The following is a 24,254-nucleotide window of genomic DNA, read 5'->3' as shown; positions in this document are numbered from 1 at the left end:
CAAACAGGATTTTTCCTCAGTTGCAGGAGCCAGCAGAGCTTTGTCTCAGGCTCTGAAACTGATTTGCTGTTCCTTTTGCTGTCTTCTTCCTGTTCCATGACTCTTGTGGCACCTTTGGCAGAACAGTCCCTGTCCCTTCTTTTTCATCCATATCCATCAGAGGATTTTGCTTTCCAGACTGTTTGCTGCTGCTGAAGCTGTAGCAATAATGCTCCTGTATAGCTTTACTTAAGGGAGGGAAGAAACAAAACCACATGACAAATTGGTCCAATTTATCACAGCAACAGAAACCTGCAATTCAGCTAAACGGCCCCCACAGGTCAGCTTAGACTGCGTCAATATTTAATGACCTGAGTGCTGCTGCCTTCGCAGCTCCGACTTTGCCTCTTTGCCCCTCCCCATAGCACAGCGTGCCTCCTGGCTTGTCACCCCCTGGTCTGTGGGGAGAGCACCCTGTGCTTTCTCTAGAGTGAGCAGGGTCTGTCTCTAGGTTGCCAGGGCAGGCTGTGCCATCCAAAATGCAGCCTCTTTTCCTACCTGTCAGGGCCACACGTGCAGCACATTTGTGTGCAAGGAACAGCTCCCAGCTTTCTGGCCATGGCTGTGGTCTTTGGCTAGTAAACAAGGAGGAGCAGGTCTGGACCCATCTCAGCTTATGGCCTTTCCTACAGTCTTTTTTTGGTGATTGTATTACCCAGACAGGACTGTGCACCTGGTAGCAGGCTGGAGCTAGGCTGAGGGAGCTGGGGCTCTTTAGCTTGGAGGAGACTGAGGGGTGACCTCATTAATGTTTACAAATATGTGAAGGGTGGGTGTAGGAGGATGGAGCCAGGCAGTTCTCAGTGATGTCCAATGATAGGATGAGGGAGGATGGGTACAAGCTGGAACATAAGAGATTCCAAAGAAACAGAAGGAAAAACTTCTCCACTGTTCAGGTGAGGGAGTACTGGCACAGGCTGCCCAAATGGGTTGTGGAGTCTCCTTCTCTGGAGACATTCAGTACCCACCTGGACAAGTTCCTGTGTGACTTAGTGTAGGTGGCCTGCTCTGGCAGGGAGGTTAGACTGGATGATCTTTCAAGGTCTCTTCCAACCCTGAAGATTCTGTGATTCTGTGGATGGGGGTTCTGCTCAGTTGATTAAATCTCTTCCCATTATCCAGGCAGAAGTATTTTATCTCTGGAGCTGCAGTGAAATAAATCACCAGCAACACATCCTGCATATGGCACAGAAGGACCTGAAAAGAGGATGAGCCAAGCTATTGCCAAATTCCTCCCACTCATAAGCAAAGGCGGGGAGCTGAGGGAATCTCTTTTGCTGGGCCCAGGCTGGAAGCTGGCCACAGTGAGCTTTCAAGAGCATCTCCCAGCTCCACCCTGGCACATTGCAGTGGCTCCATTCTGGCTTGCTCTGCCTGGGACAGTAACAGAAACAAGTGACAGGTTGTACGGTTATATATGGCCACCAGCACTTTCCCCCACAGCCCTCTTGCCTTGCATTTCCTGGTCTGTAAAATGGAGATGACTGAGAGCTTCTGGTGAAAAGCACAAAGTAAGAACAGGCATTTTTATTTCTCAGGGCAGTAGCGGAGCAGGGGAATTGGTGCTGGGGGGCTGTGGCACAAACGAGTGATCTAGATCACTTGGTGAAACACTGTCAAAGGAATTAGCCAAAGTGTTTTTAGCATGATTTGTAAAAGTGAGACCTAAAGTCTGGTGGCAAGGTTCAGTCTATTGCTACATGGCAGAAACTTAGAAAGAAAAATTGAAATAGAATCTAGCTAAAATGATTTACAGAGACTAGACAGACAAAAGGGTAAGGAAGACCCTCCTGTTGAGTCATGAGGTTCAGAGTGGAGCCTCTTGCTTCCTAAACTGAAGGAGCTTAGGTGTCTGGGCCCAGCCTTAGTCTGAGACTCAGTGAACAGTTTATGTACAGAATAAGCTACATGGATTTCATTAGCATGAATTCAGCACACCATCAGTCACTTACTGATGATCTGTTGTGAAGAAGGAGTCTCTGCACCTTGGGTAAAGAAGGATCTCTTAGTCTCTGGTAAGGAATCTCAAGCCTTGAGAAGGTGCCCTGGCTCCCGGAAAGTCACCTGATGTGCAGTCCAGTTGCAATTCAGGGAGAACTCACATTGGGCTCATCCAACAATCTGTCCTTTGTAAAAGCTCTCTCTGCCCCAAAGAGCAAACTTGAGAGGCATCCCAGCTCCAGGGAAGACCACCGCTCTGCAGCCATGCTGCCCAGCAGTGAGAGCTCAGAGAAGGCTCCCTTTGGCTGTCACATTTATGGGGTAAAGTGGTTGGCCTGCAGTCAAAGCACATGCAACGGGAGAAGTACGCGAGGTGTCCACTGCTTGCTTTGCTCCTTGACACATGAGCCTTGGAAAAGCCACCTGCTATTCATGTGTTAAGCACCCGGTTGCTGATCCAAGCTCACTGTGTCACTCTGCCCCTCTGTGGGTTTCCTAAGAGTTCTTGGCTGGTACCAAACCACTGCTAGTTAAGGGGTTCAAGTGCATTCATCACAGGCTCATATAAACCCAGCAACTTGAATTCCTTCAGCAAGACTGCACCTCCCACCATGCTTTCTGTTCACTTAAAACCCCCCAGCAAATGGCATTTTCCAAAGAGGGAGTTCATTATCCACTCCAATGGCAGTGAGTGGCACAGGCCAGAACAATAAACAGCTTTGTGTTAAAAGGGCTCTATAACTCACTTGGTATTTAACACCGGCCAGGTCTCTCATCTTTACATAAAATACATTAAGCAAAGCACCTTTGTGAACATCCTCCTGAACTAAAGAGCTGTGATAATGAGGGTGATTAAGAATAAACATAACAGCAGAGGCTGCTGTCTCAAAATAGTTTGGGTCAGTGGCTGCAGGGCAGAAAGGATTATGATGTGCACAGAGGGACATCTATATATGCACACAGATTTGCGAGGGAACAGCTGGCTTGCTGCAGTTCAGCCATGGATGCTGAGCCTGTTCCAGCTGCTGGGAGGCAGCTTCCATCCCCCAGAGTACTTTGTGACTGCTCCCCAGCCCCCCTACTCTGGTAGTTGTAGGGCACCTGTCTTGTGTTGGGCACAGCCTAAATCTAATTGCAGGGCTGTGCAGAACAAGATGTAACTCGACAGACACATGCAAGTGCCCTGGCAAACACTTCATGGATTGTTCCACCAGTTAATGCTACAAGAAAGGAACCAAGAGCCAATTCAGTGCTATCCAAATCACAGCTCTGTTAAAAAAACTGACATAGAGCAAAGCTCTTCCTCTTGGCAGCTGCCCAGTTATTAATTTCAATGTATCTGAATAGGCCTGGGCTTCTGCCCACAATTTCTATTTATTTGTTTTCCATTCATCTCCACTAAAACTAAAACTCAAAACCTTCTAGACAGAATGGAAAACAAACATGCTGAACCAGCATAGTTGCCCACACACAACTGGCAGAAATCCCTGCACTTTTTGCTCCTCTGCAGTGAGGCAAGATGTAATTCTTAAGACTCTCTGGGCCTCTCACTTAAAAAATAGTGCAGGCACCTATAGCAGGCTGCAGCCTCGAGTTCTCCTTGCTTTCTGGGCACATGAGCAAGCAGCAGCCTTTGGCTCTTAACTGCCAGTTTTCACTGTGTATGAGGCCACAGTGACTGCAGAGGCCATGTGCTGGAGACCTTTCTGGATTAATCTGCATCTGCATGGCCTAAGATGACAGAGCTGATGGTCCAGATGGTCACGCTGAGGTTACGGTGCCATCAGTTTGGACTGCACTCACGTTACAATGTACTGCATTGGCTGGGGAAAGAACTGCATGCTTTTAAAAGGAAAATACACAGAATCCAAGGGTACTGGCATTCTTTCTCCTCCCCTTGCTCTTTCCCCTGCTGCTCTCCAGAGGCTGGCAGAGGTTCCTCAGGCCAAGCTTCGCCTGTGTGCTATTTGAGTCAGCTGTTCTACCCTTCAGTAAGCACCCAGCCTGCCTAGCGCTTGCTTGACTGGCATTTTGGTTTGTTCTGAACCCATCTTTATCTCAAAGCACATCACCTGAAAACATATTTTGCTATAAAAGCCCAATCTTTTGCAATGGCATGACTTCTTTACACATTTAAGTGTGAATAAACACTGAAAAGACAAAGGTTATGAACTTACTTTTAAAGTGACACACATTAGAAAATACTCTCATTTACAACTACAGAACTTAAATCCCATTTGCAGCAGTACAATCGATAGGATGTAACTGCTGATGTACTGGAAAAGATACTTAATAAGAGAAGTGAAATACACTAAAATAAGGCTTTGGTCTTTTTCAGTGCTTTGTCTTACAAGTCAAATGTTTTCCTTCCTTAAAAACACATGCAAGTGAATGCACAGTGCAAGATCTGAGTCTGGTTCAGCAAGAAATTCTTCTGCCTGTCACCTAAAATTTCCTTCCACCAATAAATAAAGTTCCCAGTTCAGCATGTAGGGCATCATCAGGAATGACATCATCGTCCATAAACTCATCTCCAAGCTTCTTCCACCATGGCAAGCGATTGTATTTCAGCATAGTGTTGTGGGTTTGTCTTGCCTTGGTAGCTACAGGGATTGATCGACTCATGAAGACATCAAGATCTTTTTCCGTGGTCTCTGCTAACCCTGGAGCATCTGTAAGAACAAGTAGAAGAGTTTTCTGTATTTTATTTGCAGTTTTATGAGTATTTAAAACACAAAAGAGCAGCAGCACTACCCTCCCACTTCCTGCTGTCCCAGGTCCCTCCTTTCCCCATGCTAGCATTACAATTTTATGGCTGCACGATAAACCTGATTGGAGAAGCAATCCAAACTAAGGTTAATCTGAACACAGAAATGTAAAATGGTGGGGAGAAGAAGGAGGGAAAGGTGAGAGGACTACTTCATTCAGGTACAGTGGTGGCATTCACCAAAATGTGAATCTATGACCTAAGAGACAGAGGAATCCCTGGTGACAGCTGCTGGATCAGTGCTCCTGGCACAGGGTGACAGCACCACTGGGGCAGCAGCACGCGTGTGCCCTGCCCAGGCACGCAGCACAGTGTCACAGGGTGTTGGTGTGATTTGCCTGGCAGGGAGCAACTAGCTGCAGTGACACAGCATGTGAAAGGCTAAATCATGGAATTTGGTAACTTGATCAATTTTGTCCAGCTTGGGTGCTCTCTGGTGGCTGCACTTTGCTACTCTCGCTCACACACTCAGGACTACTTGTCGGGAACTAAGACAGCACACTAGTGAATTCCATTTCAAGTAAAACCACACCAGTTAAACATGCAAACATGACTAAAAAATTCATAGTTCAAAGATTTCCCTCTTTATCTGGAAGAGGGGAGAGCATTTCAACTAGCAACCTACCTACAGCACAAGAGAATACAACAAAACAAAACAAATGTAGAGGAAGTGGTTGTGCAAGGTCCCCCTCTTAGACATTTTAATGCCTTTTTACAGGGTCGTTGCTTTTCTCATGAACATATCAGAGAGAGACTTTAGGAGAAGATGCTGCTCCTTGAAAAGCAGGTGTGTACCCTTAACCTATAGCAGCCCTTGTGTAATTAATACCAAGCCCAAATCTCAAGAGAAGGCATATGGCAAAGGAAGAAAGACATTTCCATTTTGAAACGAAGCTTTACCACTCTAATTTTCTCTCTAAATTAGTAAAACCCAAATGGTAATCAAAACTATGACCAGAGCAGTCACATACTCATTAGCAGCTCCACATCGGTGTTGACCTGCGCCAATAACGCCTGTCTCCGCTGCGCTGCTCTCTGATCCAGCTTGTTCCTCAACAGGAACTGGGCCAGCTTTTCCTGGGCCTGCAGATGTAATTCTTTACTCATTTCTTCTGACATTTTGGAAGCCTGGAGGAAAACAACAGTTTATTACCATTAGGGACTGGTTATTTCAAATTTTCTGGGGGCAGAATAATGTCTAACCAAGGAATGCAAATGCTGTTCTTAATTGTTAACCAATAATTTTGCTTCCTCTGCAGCTCTCTCAAAAGCTATCCATCATCAAGTATGTAATTTTTCCAATTATACTTTGTTTTGAGCCTTTTTATTAGATTAATGGTTAAAATTCCCAATATCCTAGTGCCTTGCTGTCAAACAAGCAGGGTTAACATATGCATACCTCATATGGATTACATTAATCAGAATTTATAAAGCTGAATGTATTTCATCCCTACGGTATTTCATGTTGCATCATTAATGCCAATTATGAAATGACTAAGAAACAGACCGGATGCAATTTGATGTAGTCATCCACCTTCTGCTGCAAAGCTACTCTCTGCTCATCAGTCAGTCCCTTGGGATCTTTCCAAGGAGAGAGAGGTCTCCTCCTTCTTCTTCTTTCCAAGAATTTACAAGCCTTTGTAAAGAACATAGGAGAATATGACAATCATGGGCTGGAAGTTTGTCTTCTCACTTTGTAATGAAACAGTGAAAGGAAAATGTTTCAGTCCTGCACCGTGGAAGTGTAAATTTGGCTATGATGCTGAAAAGACAACATAGGATGGTCACCGTGAACAGGAAACTGTAAGTAAGAACACTCATGATAAATTACTGACTCATCTGTAATGTGATGAAATTCCAACCTTAGCTTTCAAAGTGGCAACTCGTATTTTAGCTCCAAATTAGGCTTTGTAACCCATGCAAGGTTTAACCCATCTAAGCAACTTGTTGCTCTAGACTATCATCCTCTGAATAATTTTTTAACTGAATTATGGCTACATCAACAGTAAGAGAATAAACAGAGCTTTCTGAGGCATGGCAATCATCCTCTTGCTCCCATCTAATGGTAGAACAAAGTGTATGTACTTACTGCTCGCTGAATGACAACAGCTGCTTTATACTCCTTAAGGGACTGTCTCTGTTGATGAAAATTTCTTCTTGCTCTATAGCCTCGCCAGAATCTCTGGATGGTTAATGCTGATTTCCCTTCCATTTCCTCCAGGTACTTATTTACCTGACCTACAAAGGTAACAAAAATCCAGTTAGAAGACAGTGGGTTGGCATCCCTTAACAATTTACATTTTCAGTCCTCAAACTAGATAGTACCAAACAAGCTTGGGGTGCTACCAGTTAAAACCTCCCCTTCACCCGAGCTTCATTAGCTGTGGGCTATGTCTCAGAGATCTGTAGCTGCAATGGAGCCTTGTAACATGAGAAAACTGGGTGTCCCTTTCTCCTACACCATTTTGAAAGCAACTGTTCCTCACCAGTAGTTACTGAGCCCTCAGAGAATTAGCATGTTCTGTCAGATAATTGGGTCAGGAGAAGAGACAGTAAGACTGCAGTGCAAACAGACATACAAAGTTAGGAAATACATTTGAGGAAACCATTCTTCAGGAGAAACAGTTGGTTTAATCTTCTGATAGAGTTTAACATAAATCGTACTGGCATGGATTATTTCCAGTAAGGCCAGCTGTCGTTCATGGAAGAGTCTCATGGCCTTCTGCCTCTGAAGTTGCATTTGCAGTTTTAGAGCTTCATCTTCCTTCTGTGTTTGTAAATGCTGCAGCTCTTGTTCCCGTTTAGCTCTGCAATACACAAATACATTAACAATTACCTTAAGTTGTATATTTCTTAAAAGCATCTTTCTCTCCTGTGTTAACTGGTTCAGCATGTAGGGAGGAAATCCACAAAATAATCTGCCCTCCCAACTGTTGGTTGCAGGACCACAGCAATCAACATGAAATCATCTGCAAGCTAACAAAAATTTCTGAGCCACTCCCTCAATCTGGTATCAAATCAAAGGATTTATTTTCACTTAAGAGAGTTCTAAGGACCTTGAAGGGAATGATGCTCCACATGGGACATTCACAGCCAGCAGAAATTAGAACAACAATTTCTACTCCATCATCTGAGGCAGAGGTAAAGCACCATTGGCCTCTGCTCCAGGGCACCAACCAGCATGCATGGCACCTGCCTTCCACAATGCATACTATGATTTTTGTAGTGACTGCAAGAGTAGATCAGAACGCTGGCTGTCAAAGCTCACTTCTGAGATGTGGAGGGATGTTTTTTCCTCCAGAAAATATGGACAGACACATTTTCTCCATCCACTTTAACAGAACAGTAGGAAATAATTTTCTTGCAAATACTTCCTGATCTGTACAAGTAGCTGCAATATGGTGTTAGGGTGTTGCCCTGCTGTGCTTGGCGTTGGAAAAACCTCAGTGGATGTTTCACAGGAAACAACCAAAAACTCTGTAGCTGGCCCTAGAGCATTTAAGCTAACAATAGCTTGGATATCAACTATCTATATGCTAACATGTTCATATAGAAACTAGTATATTAATACTTAACATACTGATGTATTGATAGAATAATTACTGAGACCACTTGGACATGGTCTATGAGAAGATGTGAGCTTGGCATCACCTTCCCTTCACTGCCCCTTTTTATCCCAACAGACCTGACCTCGTTAGCAACTTAACACTTGAGACTTCAAGTTCACCCCACAATGAGGTAATGATGTGTGACTTCTCCTCTTCTCCTGCTGCTGCAAAATGACTTGCCCACTCGGTACCTGAGTATTCCCCTGGGCCCACAGCCCTGAGTCCTGCTCTTCTCTTGCACTTTTCCAGTGATAATGGAAGGAGCACCTCAAGCCCTAGGAAAAGGAACAAACTGCCAGAGCACAGGCAGAAGGGGTGCTGGAAAAGGCCAGAGACTAGAACTAATGTCCAGCAATGGTGTCATTGCTGCATGTCACACACCTTTACATTTGCAGTACTGAGGAGTTATTTGTGTGTTTCCCATTGCCAGGATAAATCGAGTTGTAATTCTTCCACCAACTATGCTTTCTCCTTGCTCTCTGAAACTGGGTGGGGAGAGATGGGATGAAGCTATTTTGTAAAAGAGATGGTCTGGATTTAGAGATCTGGCCTTAAGCAATGAAACAGCCTCAACCACGATCTAAGACACCATAATCCTGCTATGACAGTAATGCAGACCTGAAGTATGCTCACATATCTACCTACAGAGACAGACCATGATGTATTGATTACATCAGAACAGTCTCTAGGAAAATTAGAGGCTTTAAGCCCACACATTTTTGCAAATTAGAGCTGTAAATCTTTGCATTTTTAATCCAGGCACATATTCTACTTCTAAGTGGAATGATGTCACGGGATCAAACAGGACTCTTGAACACATTTGCTTGATAAAACTATTAATAATGTTGCCTAGGAATTTTTATGAGCTCTACAAGGTGAAAAACTATTAAAACGTTTCATGAACTTCTCCATGTGCATCTGTGAAGCCACCAACAGAGGCTGTCAGGTATTTAAATGTTTCTTTCATAGTGATACTTTCCTGTATCTGCAAAACACATGTTCTTCTTCATTCCCTGTTCCTCTAACGATAAGACACATTTCTTCCCACAAGACCACACTGTGACAGGGAAATGCCTCTGAACAGAAGCAGAACACACACAGAGTTAGATTCAAGCTTTCTTCATCAGATCATGGCACAGATCAGCCTCCCTCTGATCATCTCTTTATGTATATAACATTATTTGATTTTGATGCATAATCAATACCAATTATTGCCATTTTAGCAGTTCTACAATTAGCTATGTAACAGTGAGCTAACTTCAAGGGGAGATTTCAGGCTTTAATATTTGCTGAGGAGACATTTCTGAAACCCCAGAGTTTCAGAGGTTTATAACTTGCAGAGTTGAAGATCTACAGCTGCAGGTGAGCCAAGTTTTGAGTTTCAGCCTCAGCAGTGTTTAACCACACTTGTTCTAAAATAAATCTGTGAATTTAACCAAACTCTGATTGTTAAAAATTTTTAAATCCTCTTGAAAGCTTCTCTAAAGTCATGCTTACAGTATTCCAAACATATTTTTCAGTGTGAGCTAGACAAAAAAAACCCAACACTCGAGCTGTACAGTTACTATATTGTACCTAGGACATTGGGACTGGCTAAGCCACAAACACACACTGTAAGGATATTCATACATTTCCATTCCTCTCAAGATTAAACACATTCAAAAGTCAATTTAAATGACTCAAGAACTACTTAAGAGGCATGCACTAATGCCTGCAACACTGAAAATACAAGACAAAAAAGACAAATAGCTTGTTGGTTGCTGATAGCCCTTCCACTCTCTCACTTCACCATGTTATGTCTTAATCCATCATCCAAGTTTTCTGGGCCACAATTTTGGCTTGCAGGCTTGCAAGGTGCATGATGAAGGCAGAAACGTTGGCTCGAAGTGTAGAGAAGGGTAAAAAGGAGTGACAAGGATGTCATTCTTGGCGTTTCAGCACAATGTTAGAGGGGCTGGTGGCCTTCCTTGCCCCTGCAAATCTTCCAGAATTTAAAGGTGATACCCTAGAAAGTTCAATATCTTCTTAATTCCAGGCTAGATGACAAATCACAACTGCCTGCTCTCTATCACCTTGATCATGATGCAATGTGATTTGACTAATTGCCACATCAAGTCAGTTAATTTCTAAGGTCTAGTTTTGAGATGGTAACGGTCCACATGTTGAGAAAACCTGCTGTGGAGTCTGAACTCAATTTAGATCCCTTAACCATGTTACGTTCACATTAAGTTTCTCCAAAGAGTTAGGATAACATGTAGTAACATTACTGCTGAAATCCTGCTTCAAGTAAGACAAATGTTATTTCCATGGCCTCATTCTTCTGTGGTGCTCCAAGCCAGCAGAAACTATTTCTAGGTCACTGAAGTGGCTCCATTTCCTAATCAAAGAGTTCAAATATTAATGAAGGACAAGGTCTTGCACGCACTACACAGAGCAAGCACTATGGGCCTTGGTTTCTGCAGAACTCTGGAATGGCAGATTGAAAACTCCAGGAGCACCCCACATTCAACTTACAGTGGAATTTTGTGTCAAGTGAACTGTGAAGCTGCTAACTGTTCTACCATCAGTACGTCATCTTCTAGTGCTATTTCATGTAATCCCATGCTACAGTGTGCCATGCTTCTAGTTTTCCATATGCCATCAATTTTTACACAGAAAGCATACAAAGGCATCACAAGTAATTTTTTTCATGGAGAAGTTTGGCAGCTGGGAAACGGACAGTTGGAGCTTTTGGCATCAGAAGTGGCAGTGTGGTACTGCTGGAAAAGCACATTGTTTGGATGTTTCTGCTAAAAGAGTCTGTAATGAAGCAGCTCATATTGGCATTATAACCTTTATGTTTCAGAAATAATAGCTGACTGGGAAAAGCCATCTTCAAGATGAAGAAACTCTTGGTCAGCCCAAACTTATGCCCTGGGACACAGGAACAAAACCTCGGGTAAGCTGTTTTCTAGAAGGACAGGAAGGTGAATGGGAATAGCCAGCATTGATTTATTCCAGGAAAATCGTGTTTGACCAGCCTGGTCGCCTTCTGTGATGAGAAGATTGGCTCTGTGAGCAAGAGGAGAGCGGTGCATGTCATTTTTCCTGAGTTTATCAAGGCTGTCATCACAGTCTGCCGTGCAGGGCAGAGCTGACACTGAGAAGAACCTCCACAAACACAGAAAATGAGTCCACAGAAACCACATGAAGTTCGAATGGGAAGTTCTACACGTGGTACAATATAACCTCATGAACTAGTACAGACTGGGCACTGACCACCTGGACAGCAGCTCCAATGAAAAGCACCCAAGGTTGCTGGTGACAAGTTGAACACGAGGTAGCAGTGTCCCCCTGCAGCACCAAAGGCTACCTGCATACTGGCTGTATGAGCAAAAGCAGAGGCAGCAGGGCAAAGAGGATGATTGTTCTGCTTTACTCAGCACTCTGAAAGGCATGTCTGGAATATTGGTCACACTGTACTGGGCTCCCCAGCAGAAGACAGATATTAAACTGGAGAGATAGAGACAATTAGGGCTATGGGACATATGATACACAAGGACAGGCAAAAAGATGGGTTTGTTCAGCATAAAGGAAGGGAAATCTAATTTCCTTAGGTAGTGGAAGACACAAAGTGCTATAGAGAATTCAGAGTCAGACTGTTAGAGATGCACAGAAACAAAGACGAGAGGCTGTGGTAAAGAGCTGCAACAAGGAAATTCCCACTGGCTGTAATAGAAGAATTCTTCTCAAGGCAAGTCATTGAGAGATGGTGGAATCTCCATCCTTGAAGACCTCTAGAACTGGATACAGCCCTGAGCAGCCAGATCCCATTTTGAGGCTGGCCCTACTTCAAACAGGACATTGGATTAGATAACTTAAATTTCTCCTGTCACCCTGTGGCCTGAGAAAAACCAAACCAAACCAAACAAACCTCCTTATTAGTTTCCTCTTTATAGAGTTTTTTACAAAGTTATACTGTTTACCTGAAGCTCCTCTGTAAAGTGGTCACTGCTTGAGGTAGTTTTTTCAGCCTTTTCCTCGTCTGATGTCCCCTCCACATAGCCTGGATTATACAAGCTGCTTGATGCTGGCTCTGAAATTAATAAAACAGTTGGTAGAATATTTTCTCTGCATATAAAAACTCTATGACTGCTTTGCATATTTGAAACAATCTCATCATTTGGCCAAAAAGCATCAGTTTTCAATTGTAGCAAAATTCAGTATTTGCAACAGCTTGGGGTCTTATAAGAGAGTTCTTATCATGAATACTGTGCTTGCACCAAAGGTAGCCAATCTGATCATCTAGATTGATACTCTCTGTGGTAAAATTAGTCTACAGCACAAATATAAATTAGCTGCATTAACCAATGTTAGAAATTTGATTTAAAACACCTGAAGCACTTGATGTTTCAAATAGTGATTCAATCAAAATACCCACATTAGAGATGACAGGAAGACAAGTTTGGAAAATTGGCAGCAAGACGACATTATTATGATCAGAAATCACTGAAATGCCACAGACATTAAAAAAAATCTATTCTTAAAGAGATTTTAAAAAATTCCAAATACAAAACACCCTCCTCTGTTGAAGATGAAAGCAGACCTGATTCTCTTTAAACTATTCTGAGAAGCTTGCATGTAAATCTTTTTAAGTTCATAAAGCCCATATTATCTCTTTTATTGGGAAGACCGTCCAAAAGGTGTTCTTACTGAACATTTTCTTTATGTGACTTAATTCTACACAAATGCTGCCCAGAATTCAGAGTTCTAAATTTGTAACACTGAGGTGAGAAAAGCAGATAAAGTCATTGTTTTATAGTTAGCAAAATTGTTCTGTTTTTTTCTTCTCCTATGGCTGGATAGAAATCTATGGTGAACCTGCACCAGGAAACCAATTTCTTGGATCACAGTTCCATTCTTTAATCACTAAACAATTTCTTGATGTCTTCAAAAGTGACAAAGGGAAAAGAAATTAATAACCAGGAAATTTTAAAGTCTATTAATAAAGTAAAAATATAACTCAGGCTTTGAAAAGAATCACCAAAGTGATAAAGTAATCCCATTCTAAAGATATATAAATCACATATAAATAGGATTTCACATATTAAAATCTCATTAAACTTCAGCACCTGCAATTCTCCTTTTCCATTGGATTGTTCCAAGTACAGCAGGTCCAAGAGTTGACTGAGATCCCTGTCAAAACCTTTGCCAGCCCACTGTTTACTTAAAAGCCCTTTTAATCCTAAGAGAGAGAGAAGAAGCACGTGATACCTACTGCTAAGCTGAATTTTCCTTTTCAGGATTTCAAACTATCAGTTTTCAGGCTGAAAAATCAAATCTGGTTGCAAAGGAACTCTAGAGCTGAACATCATCAGGCAGTTTTGAGTTTCAATGCAAAATATTATCAATGAATGGCTGCTCTCCAACCATCACAGAGAAGTATTATAGAGTGATTGCAATCTTGTACGTCCAAGTCACTATTGCATCTGCATAATTGGCAGTTAAATCATCAAGGTACTTTCAGCACCTTATCAGTAAGTCACTGTAAGGTACTAAAAGGATGTAAAGCACCATCCAAGTGCTAGGTTTTATTAGCACTGCTTTCATATTTTTCACAATAAAACTTATTTATCTCTAACTGAAGTTCTTCAATGCCTCATCTGTATAGCACAGTCTATATGTGCATCTAATCTCCTAGACAAAAATTGCTTTTCTGGTTTGCAGTAGCTAAAAAGCACACTTGTGCTCCCCCCACAGCACAAACACACACACACACAAACACGTTTCCTGTGCTGTGCACAGGACACAGGTAGATAGATTTGTATCAGACAAATCTCAGAGCCTGAGGGTTCTGAGAGAAGCTGGAGGGAAAAGGAAGGAGGACAGGAAATAGATGTGTTTGGACAGCCTCCTGAAGAACTGCACATTCAAATAACTTTTCCATCTTCAAATCATTGTCCATAAGCATATTCCTACACTGGACAACTCCAACACTCATATATACTTGCAAGATCCTTCATGCAAACAGAAATGGCACCTCTGTTCTATCACATGTGCACATGCACCATTATGGGAAGATGATGATGGTATACGTACTGCAGGAGAGAGACAGGTGAAACTCCAAATGGAGTCAGTGGGTGCCCTAAGGCTGCAAAAGCACATAACCTGGCTACAAAAGGCAGCTCCCTCACAAAAGGCCTGCGGGTCTGACACTACCCCTTCTCAATTCCTGCAGAGACTATGCAGCCATGTGCACCCTTCAGCTACTGACAGGGAGTACCTCAAGCATCCCTCGTGGATTTGTCAACACATGCAGACAAAAAGACCAGATTCTCCTGAAAACCTGCTGTGAAGACTGTGCTAGTCTGGGAGCTGTGAGGTCCAGGTGATGCCTGGCCCTCCAGCACAGGCTGCCTGCAGTGATGGAAAGCTGATGCCGAAATACCTCACACTGGCAACAGCTCTCAGACACTCAGCCAAGTTACTTCAATGAGATAGCCAGATGGTGGAAATGTAATGTTTTCTCTGTTGCTGCCATTCCTTCAAACTGTCTAAAGGATTTCAAAGCCTGGCTGAAAACTAACATAAGGACTTCACTTCAAAAGAAAAGGTGGAAAACATCATGTTTTTTTTTCTCAGAGGAAATGTACAGAAGAGAGATGAAGTGTCTCTAAAGGACAGTTCCATGTTGTGGTTCTAGAGAAAAATAAAGTAGAATCACAGAATCATAGAATGGTAGGGGTTAGAAGGGACCTCCAGAGATCACCTAGTCCAACCACCTGCAGAAGCAGGTTCACCTAGATCAGGTCACATAGGAACACTTGCACCTCTTCAGACAAGCCAGCATTCTACAGCTGGGATAATCAGACCATCACAGAAGCTTCATAAGAACCTGCAACATGATACCTGCCTTAGGCATGTTGTATTTAACTCTCACACCAAAAGGAAGCTCTCCTCTCTCAACTCTGTAGTCAAAAGGGTGCAAAAGCTGCCCATCTGGTCCAGAAATTTACCTGGCTGGTACTGCCTACTAAGTAGTCAGTACAAGTATAAAAAAAGGGAACTGGATCTTTTTGTCTAGCACATCCATTTCTCACTGTCCTTGTCTATAAAGGGCTGAGGCTGCTCACAACTAGTATGACCATCAATAACATCCAAAATATAAAAGACCTGACAAACATCAAAGCCTCTTCTTTGTCTCCATGAGCATGACAACGGGCAAAGGGGTCTCCTGGAGCTCCCTGTTAGTCTAGGGACAGAAACATTAAATGAGACACCTCACTAAATAATGAACAAGCAACATACAACAAGCTACATGTATACTCAGCCTCTTTATCTAAAGACATCAAAAGTCAACCTCATTTCACGCATTTTTGGAAAAAGTTCATTCCAATTACTTGCCCACAGAAAGACAGTCAGCTCCTCAGTCACAGAACAGCACCTAGTAGAGGAGCAAACCTGTAACAGCCAGGGTCAGAAGCTGGCTTTAAGTAACGCCTTCATGCCTCTGGACTAGTGAGCCTTAGCACACTGATAGATGCCTGATACATGACCGTGGCAGTACAGGCACCTGCTACTAGATTCTCTCAATATCCAACCTCTGCAGGAAAAAAGGTGCAGAATATCACACAGAAAGAAGTAAAGCCCAGCATGCTGGAAATGACAAATAGCAGCTTTAAGAGACGAGTTGCCATATGCAGAATCCTCAATACACAGAAGAAAATAACTCCAGCAAACAGAAAGAGGAGCAGCACCTTAAGCTACAATGAAAATAAACAAAAGGAAAACCAAAAGCCCAACACAGCACTGCAGTTTCCTTCTGGATTGGCTAATTATTGAACTGAGATGAGAAACTCTCTTTGTATTTTTACAATGAATGTAAGAGGAGGCCAAGAGATGGGCCCCATGCATGCTTACAAACCTTTGTAGCGAGTGGTGAGTAACTCCACAAGCTGCTTGCAGAATTTTACCACCAACAACAGTACTTTTGTAGCAGCATTTCCTACAACAGGATTGGTGGTAGACGAAAGCTTATAAACAAGTTCATCCAAAACAGAGTGAAGGGTCTCTTCACCAACGTGAAGCAAGACAGAACTTAAAAGAGAAAAAAAAGATACAAGGTTAGGGGGACAGATAATATGTCAATAAGTTAATTACAAACTAGGAGCTTTGAAGCAATGACTGATTTCTTTTTCATAGAATCATAGAATGGATAGGATTTGGAAGGGACCTTTAGAGATCATCTAGTCCAGCCCCCCTGCAGAAGCAGGTTAATCTACATCTGGTCACACAGGAAAATGACCAGGTGGGTCTTGAAGACCTCCAAGGAAGGAGACTCCACAATCCCACCGGGCAGCCTGTGCCAGGGCTCCCTCACCTGAACAGTGAAATAGTTTTTCTTATGTTTAAATGGAACTTTGTGTTCCAGCTTCATCCCATTACCCCTTGTCCTGTTGCTAGATACCATAGAAAAAAAGGATGCCCCAACCTCCCGACAACCACCATTTAGATATTCGTAAATATTAATGAGATCCCCCCTCAATCTCCTCTTCTCCAGACTGAACAGCCCCAGTTCCTGCAGCCTTTCCTCATAGAAAGATTTTTTTAGATACATCAGGTATTCAGCAAATGAACATTCTCAGCTGGCTGGCCCAGCAATCTGACCCAGGCACTAACGCTGTTTCAATCAACTTATTCCCATTCCCTCGATTTAACAAGAAGATAAAGACAGCTATTTCTTTTATTTCTACAACAGAGACTAGGAAAAAAACCCAGCCCCACAACAATTCTTGTATATGAAAAAGTTGTATTTTATCAAGTAGTAAAGAACTGAGTTTTAAAGTTAAAATTCACAGAAATCAACACAATGAAATCAACAACTAACCTATTGACTGTCAAAATTCTGTGTAAAACAGACATCATTGTAACTGCTGCTTCCACATCATCTGTTATTAACAACTGCAGGAAGTGACTGTTTTGCAGTACTGCAAAAAGAAACAAAACCAAGCAAGTAAGAAATCACTCCATCAGAAACAGAGTTGAAAATATCATAAACCAAATAAACTTCATTATGGAACATAAGCCATAGCAAGTAAAGCCAGAGACTGTTTCTCAAACAAATTCCCTCTTCTATAATTTTTACACTGAAACTTACTGGAATAAGTAAACTACTTCAACAGCCAAACAACGTGCCGAGCCTCGTTTTTTCTGTCTTTAGATACCCCTCAGGCACTGGTGTTGCAACGGAAGAAAAGCTTTAACTCCTTTTATGTTACCAGTTTCTTAATACAACAGTGGAATTATCACTGAGGCAATGATAGCTGGAAAGATAAGGACTTCAACCTCGACAGCGTGTTATCCCAGGTTTATTCAGTGTAAGTCCACTGATGTCATTAAAGCACCATCATTTTATTCCAGTGTATCACTGTCTATACATTCAGTAATTTATCTGGCCATGCGTGTTTTTAGTTACACATCTGATGATCTTTAGGGCTTTATTCTACATTAGACATAAAACCATGTTCTGCTTTTTAAAATCAAGTGTGATTAACATGGGTTTAATGGAAAGCTTATTTTGGTCAGAAGTGTATAGTGACATTTGTTAGATATTTGTAACATTCCCTGGCATGGCAACAACTTCAGAAATCTGCTTTCAACTCTATCCACTTTTCAGGATGGCCAATGTACTGTGGTCATGTTAATCACACACAGGTAAAAAGATCAACTTTATCTCATCAGGAAAAAACAAATCTGATTTTTCTAAGGTACAGAATTACAAAGGCAAATATCAGGAAAACACTTCAAATGTTTGTATCTGAAAGAGCAGAAGGAGAACTCTGGTACTACCCTTCAGTAGAGCTTTTCCACTTTAAATATTGCTGTTTCTGCTGAGTGGGCTACTTTAAGAGACTGTTTTAACATCTACTCCAATTTAGAAAACTAGGTGGGGATTAGCTTAAGAATGATTCTTGGTATCTGTAATTGCCACAAATACGTTTTCAGGTGCTTTAAGGGTTTACTTTTGCCTTACCACATGCTGCCAGCTGCACGTGCCCGCCGAGCAGCCAGCAGATGGCATCAGTAACTGTTTGGAACCAGCATAAAAAATCCTGTTTTTCTTCAGCCTAAACAAAAGAGAAGTAAGTAAAAGCATATGTATATAAAGCATGTGTACATATTTTCACTGAGGATTTCAGCTGGGTGTAGTGGAAAGGTTTGTATGCTTCGGGAATTTGGAGACCAAAACTCCATCAAATTCCTGGATGAGGCTGGTGAAACTGTAGGAATCAGACAAGAAAAAAAAAAAGCCTTGTGTCCTTCAAGGCCAGAGATCAATCAAGAAAATCTAAACATACTTAAAAAAGGCACTCAGTCCTGAAGTACTCATAAAAGGGAGAGAGAAGTCTTGTCTACTCTTAAAAAATATTTGATAGTACAGGAGGGCTACGAAGACAAATAACAGCTCAGTATAAATGCATCACAGATTTAACCCACAAAGTGTGAAATATATTATTTAAGATTAAAGCACAGGATAAAAAGGTACAACGTGGCCAAGGACATGGTTAAAATGGAAAAGGTTCCTAAAAACTGGCACGGTGAGGCTTCAGAAGCACCTTCCTGTTGAAGGCCTGGGAGCAAACAGCAAAGCCCCATTAAGCTGCAGTTTGATCAGTTTGCCAAACAGACTACGTTACACGCTTGCCTCTGACGACACCAGACTGGAAAAAATGACCAGGAAGAATCCAGGTTTTAACATGGCAACACACACGCACACTGCCTGCAGTCTGTATTCCAGGTGTGAGCCACAGGCCATTGGAAAGCTAAGATCTCAGTGTGGGGGTCAGGAAAGGGGCTTTTGATAGTACTACATTGCTGACAAATGTTCTAAAGCAATGGCCTGGTACTTCCCACATTAATTGAGACTCCACAAATGAAGCTCTGGAAAGCCTACTCCTAGATCTATGCTGTAAGTTCCAGCTGTCAGTCATGGTTTAACTTTGTAGTTGGTTCTTACTGACAATGAGAGATATAAAATCACAGTCATAAGTTACACTGGAATGTTATCTGTTCTGTGTTTTGGCAACATGGCAGTTTCTGAAAGTTATTTCAGTACTTCCCTTGACTTCAAAGACTTGTGCAAAAAGCAAACGAGGGCAGAGCAAACTACAAAACTCCACTGGTAGAGTGGGATTTCCAAAGTTCCTCTGAGCAAGCACCAAGTCTGGCTGCCCAGTCACCTCTGAGACCACAAGGTTTAAAAGCCAAAGTACTAATTATAATGTAGACTACATTTGCATTCAAAAGAAATCTTTGCCCACAAGCATGACTCAAGTAGCATATATGCTGAGACATAATAAGAAAGTGTGAGGGAAATTACATATTGTGGATAAGACTTGAGTCTCCCGGAATGTCCTTCGGGAAGCTTCCTTCTGAAGAACTAAATGCCCTTTCAAAGTATTGAATTCAAATAAGATATGTTCCTCTGCTGATGCCTTCTGAGAACTGATTGTGTTTGTGGTGTTTTTGAAACTATCAGAATCCATGAGGTTGGTTATTTAAATTATTAGTGGGCTTGTTTATTGTGGGTTTTTTCCCTTCTGGTTCTGGAAGTTGGAATGCTTCAGAAGCATGAGGGGACCTAGCAAACCCCCTCTTCTCTGTAAAGAGGGAGAGAAATGTGAGAAAGTGGTCAAATTTACAAATGCACAGTCTGCCTTTGAGGTTCCCAATGTGCAGATTCAGAAGCAGTGAGTATTTTTGGAATTTCTAACCAATTTTGAGGCAGAAATTGTGTGGCAAAATAAACGTCAACAAATCTGATTAAAAATCTTAAGACTTCCTAAACCTTTTTGTTGTCAAGCTGAACAATGCAGTGAGAACAGCTGTTACAAAGACTGAACTAATTCTATGCAAAGTTAAAAAGACACTACTGTGACTGGGATGCTGCCTCTTGTAAGGCTTTTTTTGGTTTTTTTATCACACTGCTCTAACTCTTCTATCCTACTTATAATTGCATTTCTTCCCCCTAGTTTTAAAACATGTAAGAAGTAGTCACCAAGCTCTCTGGATGAACCTATGGTACCAACCAACCTTTCAGTCAGGGACCGAACACTCTACAATGACAGAGTTCAGTTTCAAAGCTCCAAGGTGTAAAAATAGCTGCTGTAATTTCTGGACCATACACTTTCATATCACAGTGTCCCTAGAACGATATCCTACTTATACAATATGTGATCCTGGAAGTTTAGAGAGGTTCTTTACCCTTTTTAACTATGAAATGTAAATACCTTGATTGCTCGGATAAATCGTGCCTGCAAGCGTCTTCCCAAAAACAGCAGGTTGTCTATAGCCGAAGGAAGAAACTTCTTGTAAAATTCCTCAGGATCTTCTTTCACCTCTAGTCCTACACAACAATGGCTGAAATGGAAAAAAAACAACCCAGAAGGGGGGAAAAAAAAAATCAATTGAATAGTGGAGGGCCTGTTTGAACAGCTTTGAATGAATGTCACGTCATTGGAGAAGAAATGCTTCATTGGCATGGGACAATTCAACACTGAACAACAGTTAACTGCTGTGACTGGCTCCAAGGTAGCTGTCTCAAAAAGAAGAGGAATCACTGGCAGGCTGGAGACAGCAAGTATATTACTACTTATAGCATGTCTCAGTTCAAAACATATGCAAGGCACTTTCTCCTTTAGCTTCATAGGATCTGTTCAGGCTTGTTCTATGTGCTTGGGAAGGGCTCTGATGGTCATAAAGAAAAGGTAGACAAAAGGCTGATAACCGAAGGCTGATGATCAGGCAACAAAAACACGTATTAAAAAAATACCGTTTACCACAAAATCTTCAGCAAATCTGTCTACAACTTTCCTCTAACTGAGGAATACATGTGGGCTAGAAATCAGTTCTTTGAATCTCAGTTCCCTTGTTTTACTCACTGCAAGGACGTCAGTCATTTCGGGAAGGCTTTTGACAAGAAACTGCACGTTTCACAACTGGAAGTTTTTCAGTTCTGTACTTCACACTGATACTAGTGCGATCAAAGAGTCTTCCTAACTTATAATGAGTTTAGCTTTCTGACATCTCATCCAGGCTTTGCTAGCTTTTTGCAAATGCACACACGTAAAGCTTTGCTTACCAAAGCCCTCAGAACGCAAATTCTAGGCATGGAGCTGAGATTCATCTAGTTAAAAAAGGACATTTTTATAGCCAAAATAAATTTCAGTTTTCTCTGCAAACTGAAATAGCTTATAGGAGATGATTTAAGCATCCCATAACTCTGGTGATAAATCTTGCATCTCTCAGTGAAATTCCTGGCATTAAAAATTCATACTGCAGATATGGCATAAATAAGAGACGGTTGCCTAATTGCTTCATGCCTTAGAATTCTGCTCCCTACTTAAGCCAAAATCAAGTAGAATTTGGGGGAAAATGTAAAACTTATTATTTTTCCTGACATTGAAAATTGAGATTGGATCACTGGGGATTTGAGTGTAAAGTTGTCTTATTTATGAGCTATGAATTAAACTTAATAATGCAGTTCTCACAGTATCACTCCATCAAGCTATCTGTCTGTATGAACCGTGTCCTCTGTTATGCTTAAAATGTTAATAGATATTTAAAACAGGTATATCAAAGAGACGATTAAATCGAGTCACACCAAGCTGAGTCAATCAGGCTGAAGACTTTTTTGCAAGATGACATCTAAGCAAACAAACAATTTTAAAGAACTGCAATTGGAAATTAGCAATTACTGGGTAAGACCTGTGACACTGATGAGTGCTGTTGACAAAGAAAAAGGTAAAGCCAACACAAAACCCTTTCTCACCACACAGTTTACCCAGCTCAACGAAACACAATGCAAATGAATTCAACAGGACCAACTGGGCTATGCCTGACCACTCTGCCCTTCACTGCTCCCTGCACTTTAACCCTGGCCTTTCCTGAACAACAAGAGTTGTTCTGGAGGGGAGCCAAGGTATTATGGCTTGGAGAGAAAAAGAGTAAGATGAAAGGCCAGAAAGAAAACAATTAGCACTTTTTTTTCCCCTTACCTTAGTATCTCTGCTAGCTGGACAGCAGTAGCCCAGCCTCCACGCAGTCGAGAGTGGTCTTGTCTAAGCACCAGCAAGCAGTACTGAGTCAGATCATAGCTGTATATATCATGCTTAATTCTTTTTGATTCTTCACATCCCAAGGAAGCACTATTTAAAATGTCTGTGGGAAGAAAGCAGGAGAAAGACAGGCAGGAGCAAAGGATTGTGATATGCAAGATTGGTTTTTCCCTTTTTCCAAAACAGGTGAGGAATATGTGTATAGAGAGCCAGGATTAAGGGAATTCTAACAATTCTAACAACAGCACTAACCATTTTGGCAGCATTTTTCACTCCTACAGCTACTATCCATCTGTTACACAATGTGACAATTGGGAAGGATAGCTAAACTTAGGTTTCTACTTTCTCATTACACATTTAGCAGTAAAACACACACTACCTGGGATATGGACCATTTGTATGAATTTCCTAGGCCAGATAAAAATCACAGCCACTATGAAGCATATAGCTTCCTTATAATTACATCCCAATTTAGAACAGGACCTAACTTGTTTCTACCATTTCTATGAGCAGTGACTATGTGGCAAAAGGAAAGTCAGGGGGAGTCACACAGGAGTTCACAACTGCATTTCCACATTAAGGCCTAAAAATTGCTCTGCTGCTATACCCAAAAGCACAGAGAGAAACGATCTGTGCAAGTGTAAGATCCACACCCGTATCAACAGGGGTCCCACAAACACGGTGACAGCCAAGAGGGAGAAAAGGCTTCCTCTAGGTTTTCTTCCCAGCCACTCCTTCTTACTGTTGCCAAGCCAAATGCTGCTCCATACCACTCTCAGGAAAACAATATTACCAGCATTACAGAACTTCCAGCTCTGATGGAAACATTCAGAGAACAACTTGAAGGCGACAGAAGAATGAGGGGCTGTCCATACCTCACTACCTCATCTGATTATTTCATAAACTGTATTAATTACCCTTTAACTTCAGTAGTAGCAGGGGGGTGTCCTGTTCTGTGCTTTCTGTGACCTGAGCAGCTAAGGCCAGCACCCGGGGGTCCGCAGTTGCCAGTCCTGCGCTGGATGCCTTGGCCATAGGAAACACAACGCCACCGATTCGGGCCTCTTTCCTTTTTGTAATGTCTTTGGCACGGGAGCGAGGTCCTTAAGCCACTACTTCCATCAAAGCTCCAGCTCCTGCACCATCAGCTGGAAGCTGACGCTCACTGCGCCTCGGGCCGCACGTCTGCCTCTGAGGAAGGAAACAAACATGGAGGAAGGCCCATCCACGCTCCCTCGTCACCTCTCGAGGCCGCGGGCAGCACGACTGGCTCTGCCGGCAGCGCCGGGCTCCAGCAAGGCGGCCCGAGAGAGGCCCCGCGGGGAGGGCTGCGTGTGAGGCCTCTCGGGGGCCTGTCACGGGCGGGGTGTGGGGGACGGCCGCGGACAGGCGATGGCCGCCAGCAGGGCGGCGAGGCAGAGGCCCCCACGGCCTCTACCAGTGACGGTCCCGACGCCGCGGAGCCGCGGGGAGCGGGAACCCCCCGCGCGGGCCCGGCACGGACCGTCTGAGGGAAGGGAAGCCCAAGCCCACCGCCGATCGCTCTCACCGCCGCGCGGGGGCTCCCCCGCTGCAGGGGGCATACTGGAGGACGGAACCTACCGGCTCTAACCCGGCCGCTCCCCCACACCCCCCTTCCCCTCCCAGCTGTGTGGTGGCGGCCGCTCTCCGCCAACCAGAGCTCTCCGCTGGAGGAGGAGGGTGTAATTTGCATATCCGCGTGCGCGGGCCGGCGCTTCCACTCGCGGAGAACTACGGGGGGGGGGAAGGAGGGAGCGGGACGCCTGGCGGCCCAATCCAAAC

The 24,254-nt window shown here is 42.9% G+C and overlaps 1 protein-coding gene across 4 annotated transcripts; it reads right to left on the bottom strand.

Moving 5' to 3' along the window:
* Window positions 1-3,195: 3,195 nt before the first annotated feature.
* IQCB1 (IQ motif containing B1) lies at window positions 3,196-24,069 on the bottom strand. 4 transcript variants are annotated; one of them, XM_062004732.1, is made up of 14 exons: window positions 24,001-24,069; window positions 23,369-23,642; window positions 22,392-22,554; window positions 20,625-20,754; window positions 18,368-18,461; window positions 17,222-17,321; window positions 16,259-16,431; window positions 13,467-13,579; window positions 12,321-12,430; window positions 7,412-7,554; window positions 6,837-6,985; window positions 6,255-6,383; window positions 5,719-5,875; window positions 3,196-4,652 (listed from the first exon to the last, which is right to left on the bottom strand). In XM_062004732.1, exons 2-14 carry the CDS (start codon window positions 23,484-23,486, stop codon window positions 4,426-4,428), a joined length of 1,806 nt encoding a protein of 601 aa, XP_061860716.1. In that variant the 5' UTR covers window positions 23,487-23,642; window positions 24,001-24,069; the 3' UTR covers window positions 3,196-4,425. The 4 variants fall into 4 exon arrangements, with proteins under 4 accessions (XP_061860716.1, XP_061860717.1, XP_010204049.2 ...); XM_062004733.1 differs by having other exon boundaries at window positions 23,369-23,636; XM_010205747.2 differs by having other exon boundaries at window positions 23,369-24,069.
* Between the last annotated feature and the right edge of the window lie 185 nt (window positions 24,070-24,254).

Source organism: Colius striatus, chromosome 11 (assembly GCF_028858725.1).
Source record: "Colius striatus isolate bColStr4 chromosome 11, bColStr4.1.hap1, whole genome shotgun sequence".
NCBI classification, from domain to species: Eukaryota; Metazoa; Chordata; class Aves; order Coliiformes; family Coliidae; genus Colius; species Colius striatus.
This window is presented reverse-complemented; position numbering and strand designations above follow the sequence as displayed.

Bases quoted from the DNA above. Each gene is read 5' to 3' on its own strand.
- IQCB1 (XM_010205747.2), bottom strand. From the start codon at position 23,486: ATGGCCAAGGCATCCAGCGCAGGACTGGCAACTGCGGACCCCCGGGTG. The intron at 6,384-6,836 runs GTAAGTACATAC...TTCTTTACAAAG, and splicing joins CTGTTGTCATTCAGCGAGCA to GCTTGTAAATTCTTGGAAAG. The intron at 4,653-5,718 runs GTATGTGACTGC...TTGTTCTTACAG, and splicing joins CGATGTGGAGCTGCTAATGA to ATGCTCCAGGGTTAGCAGAG.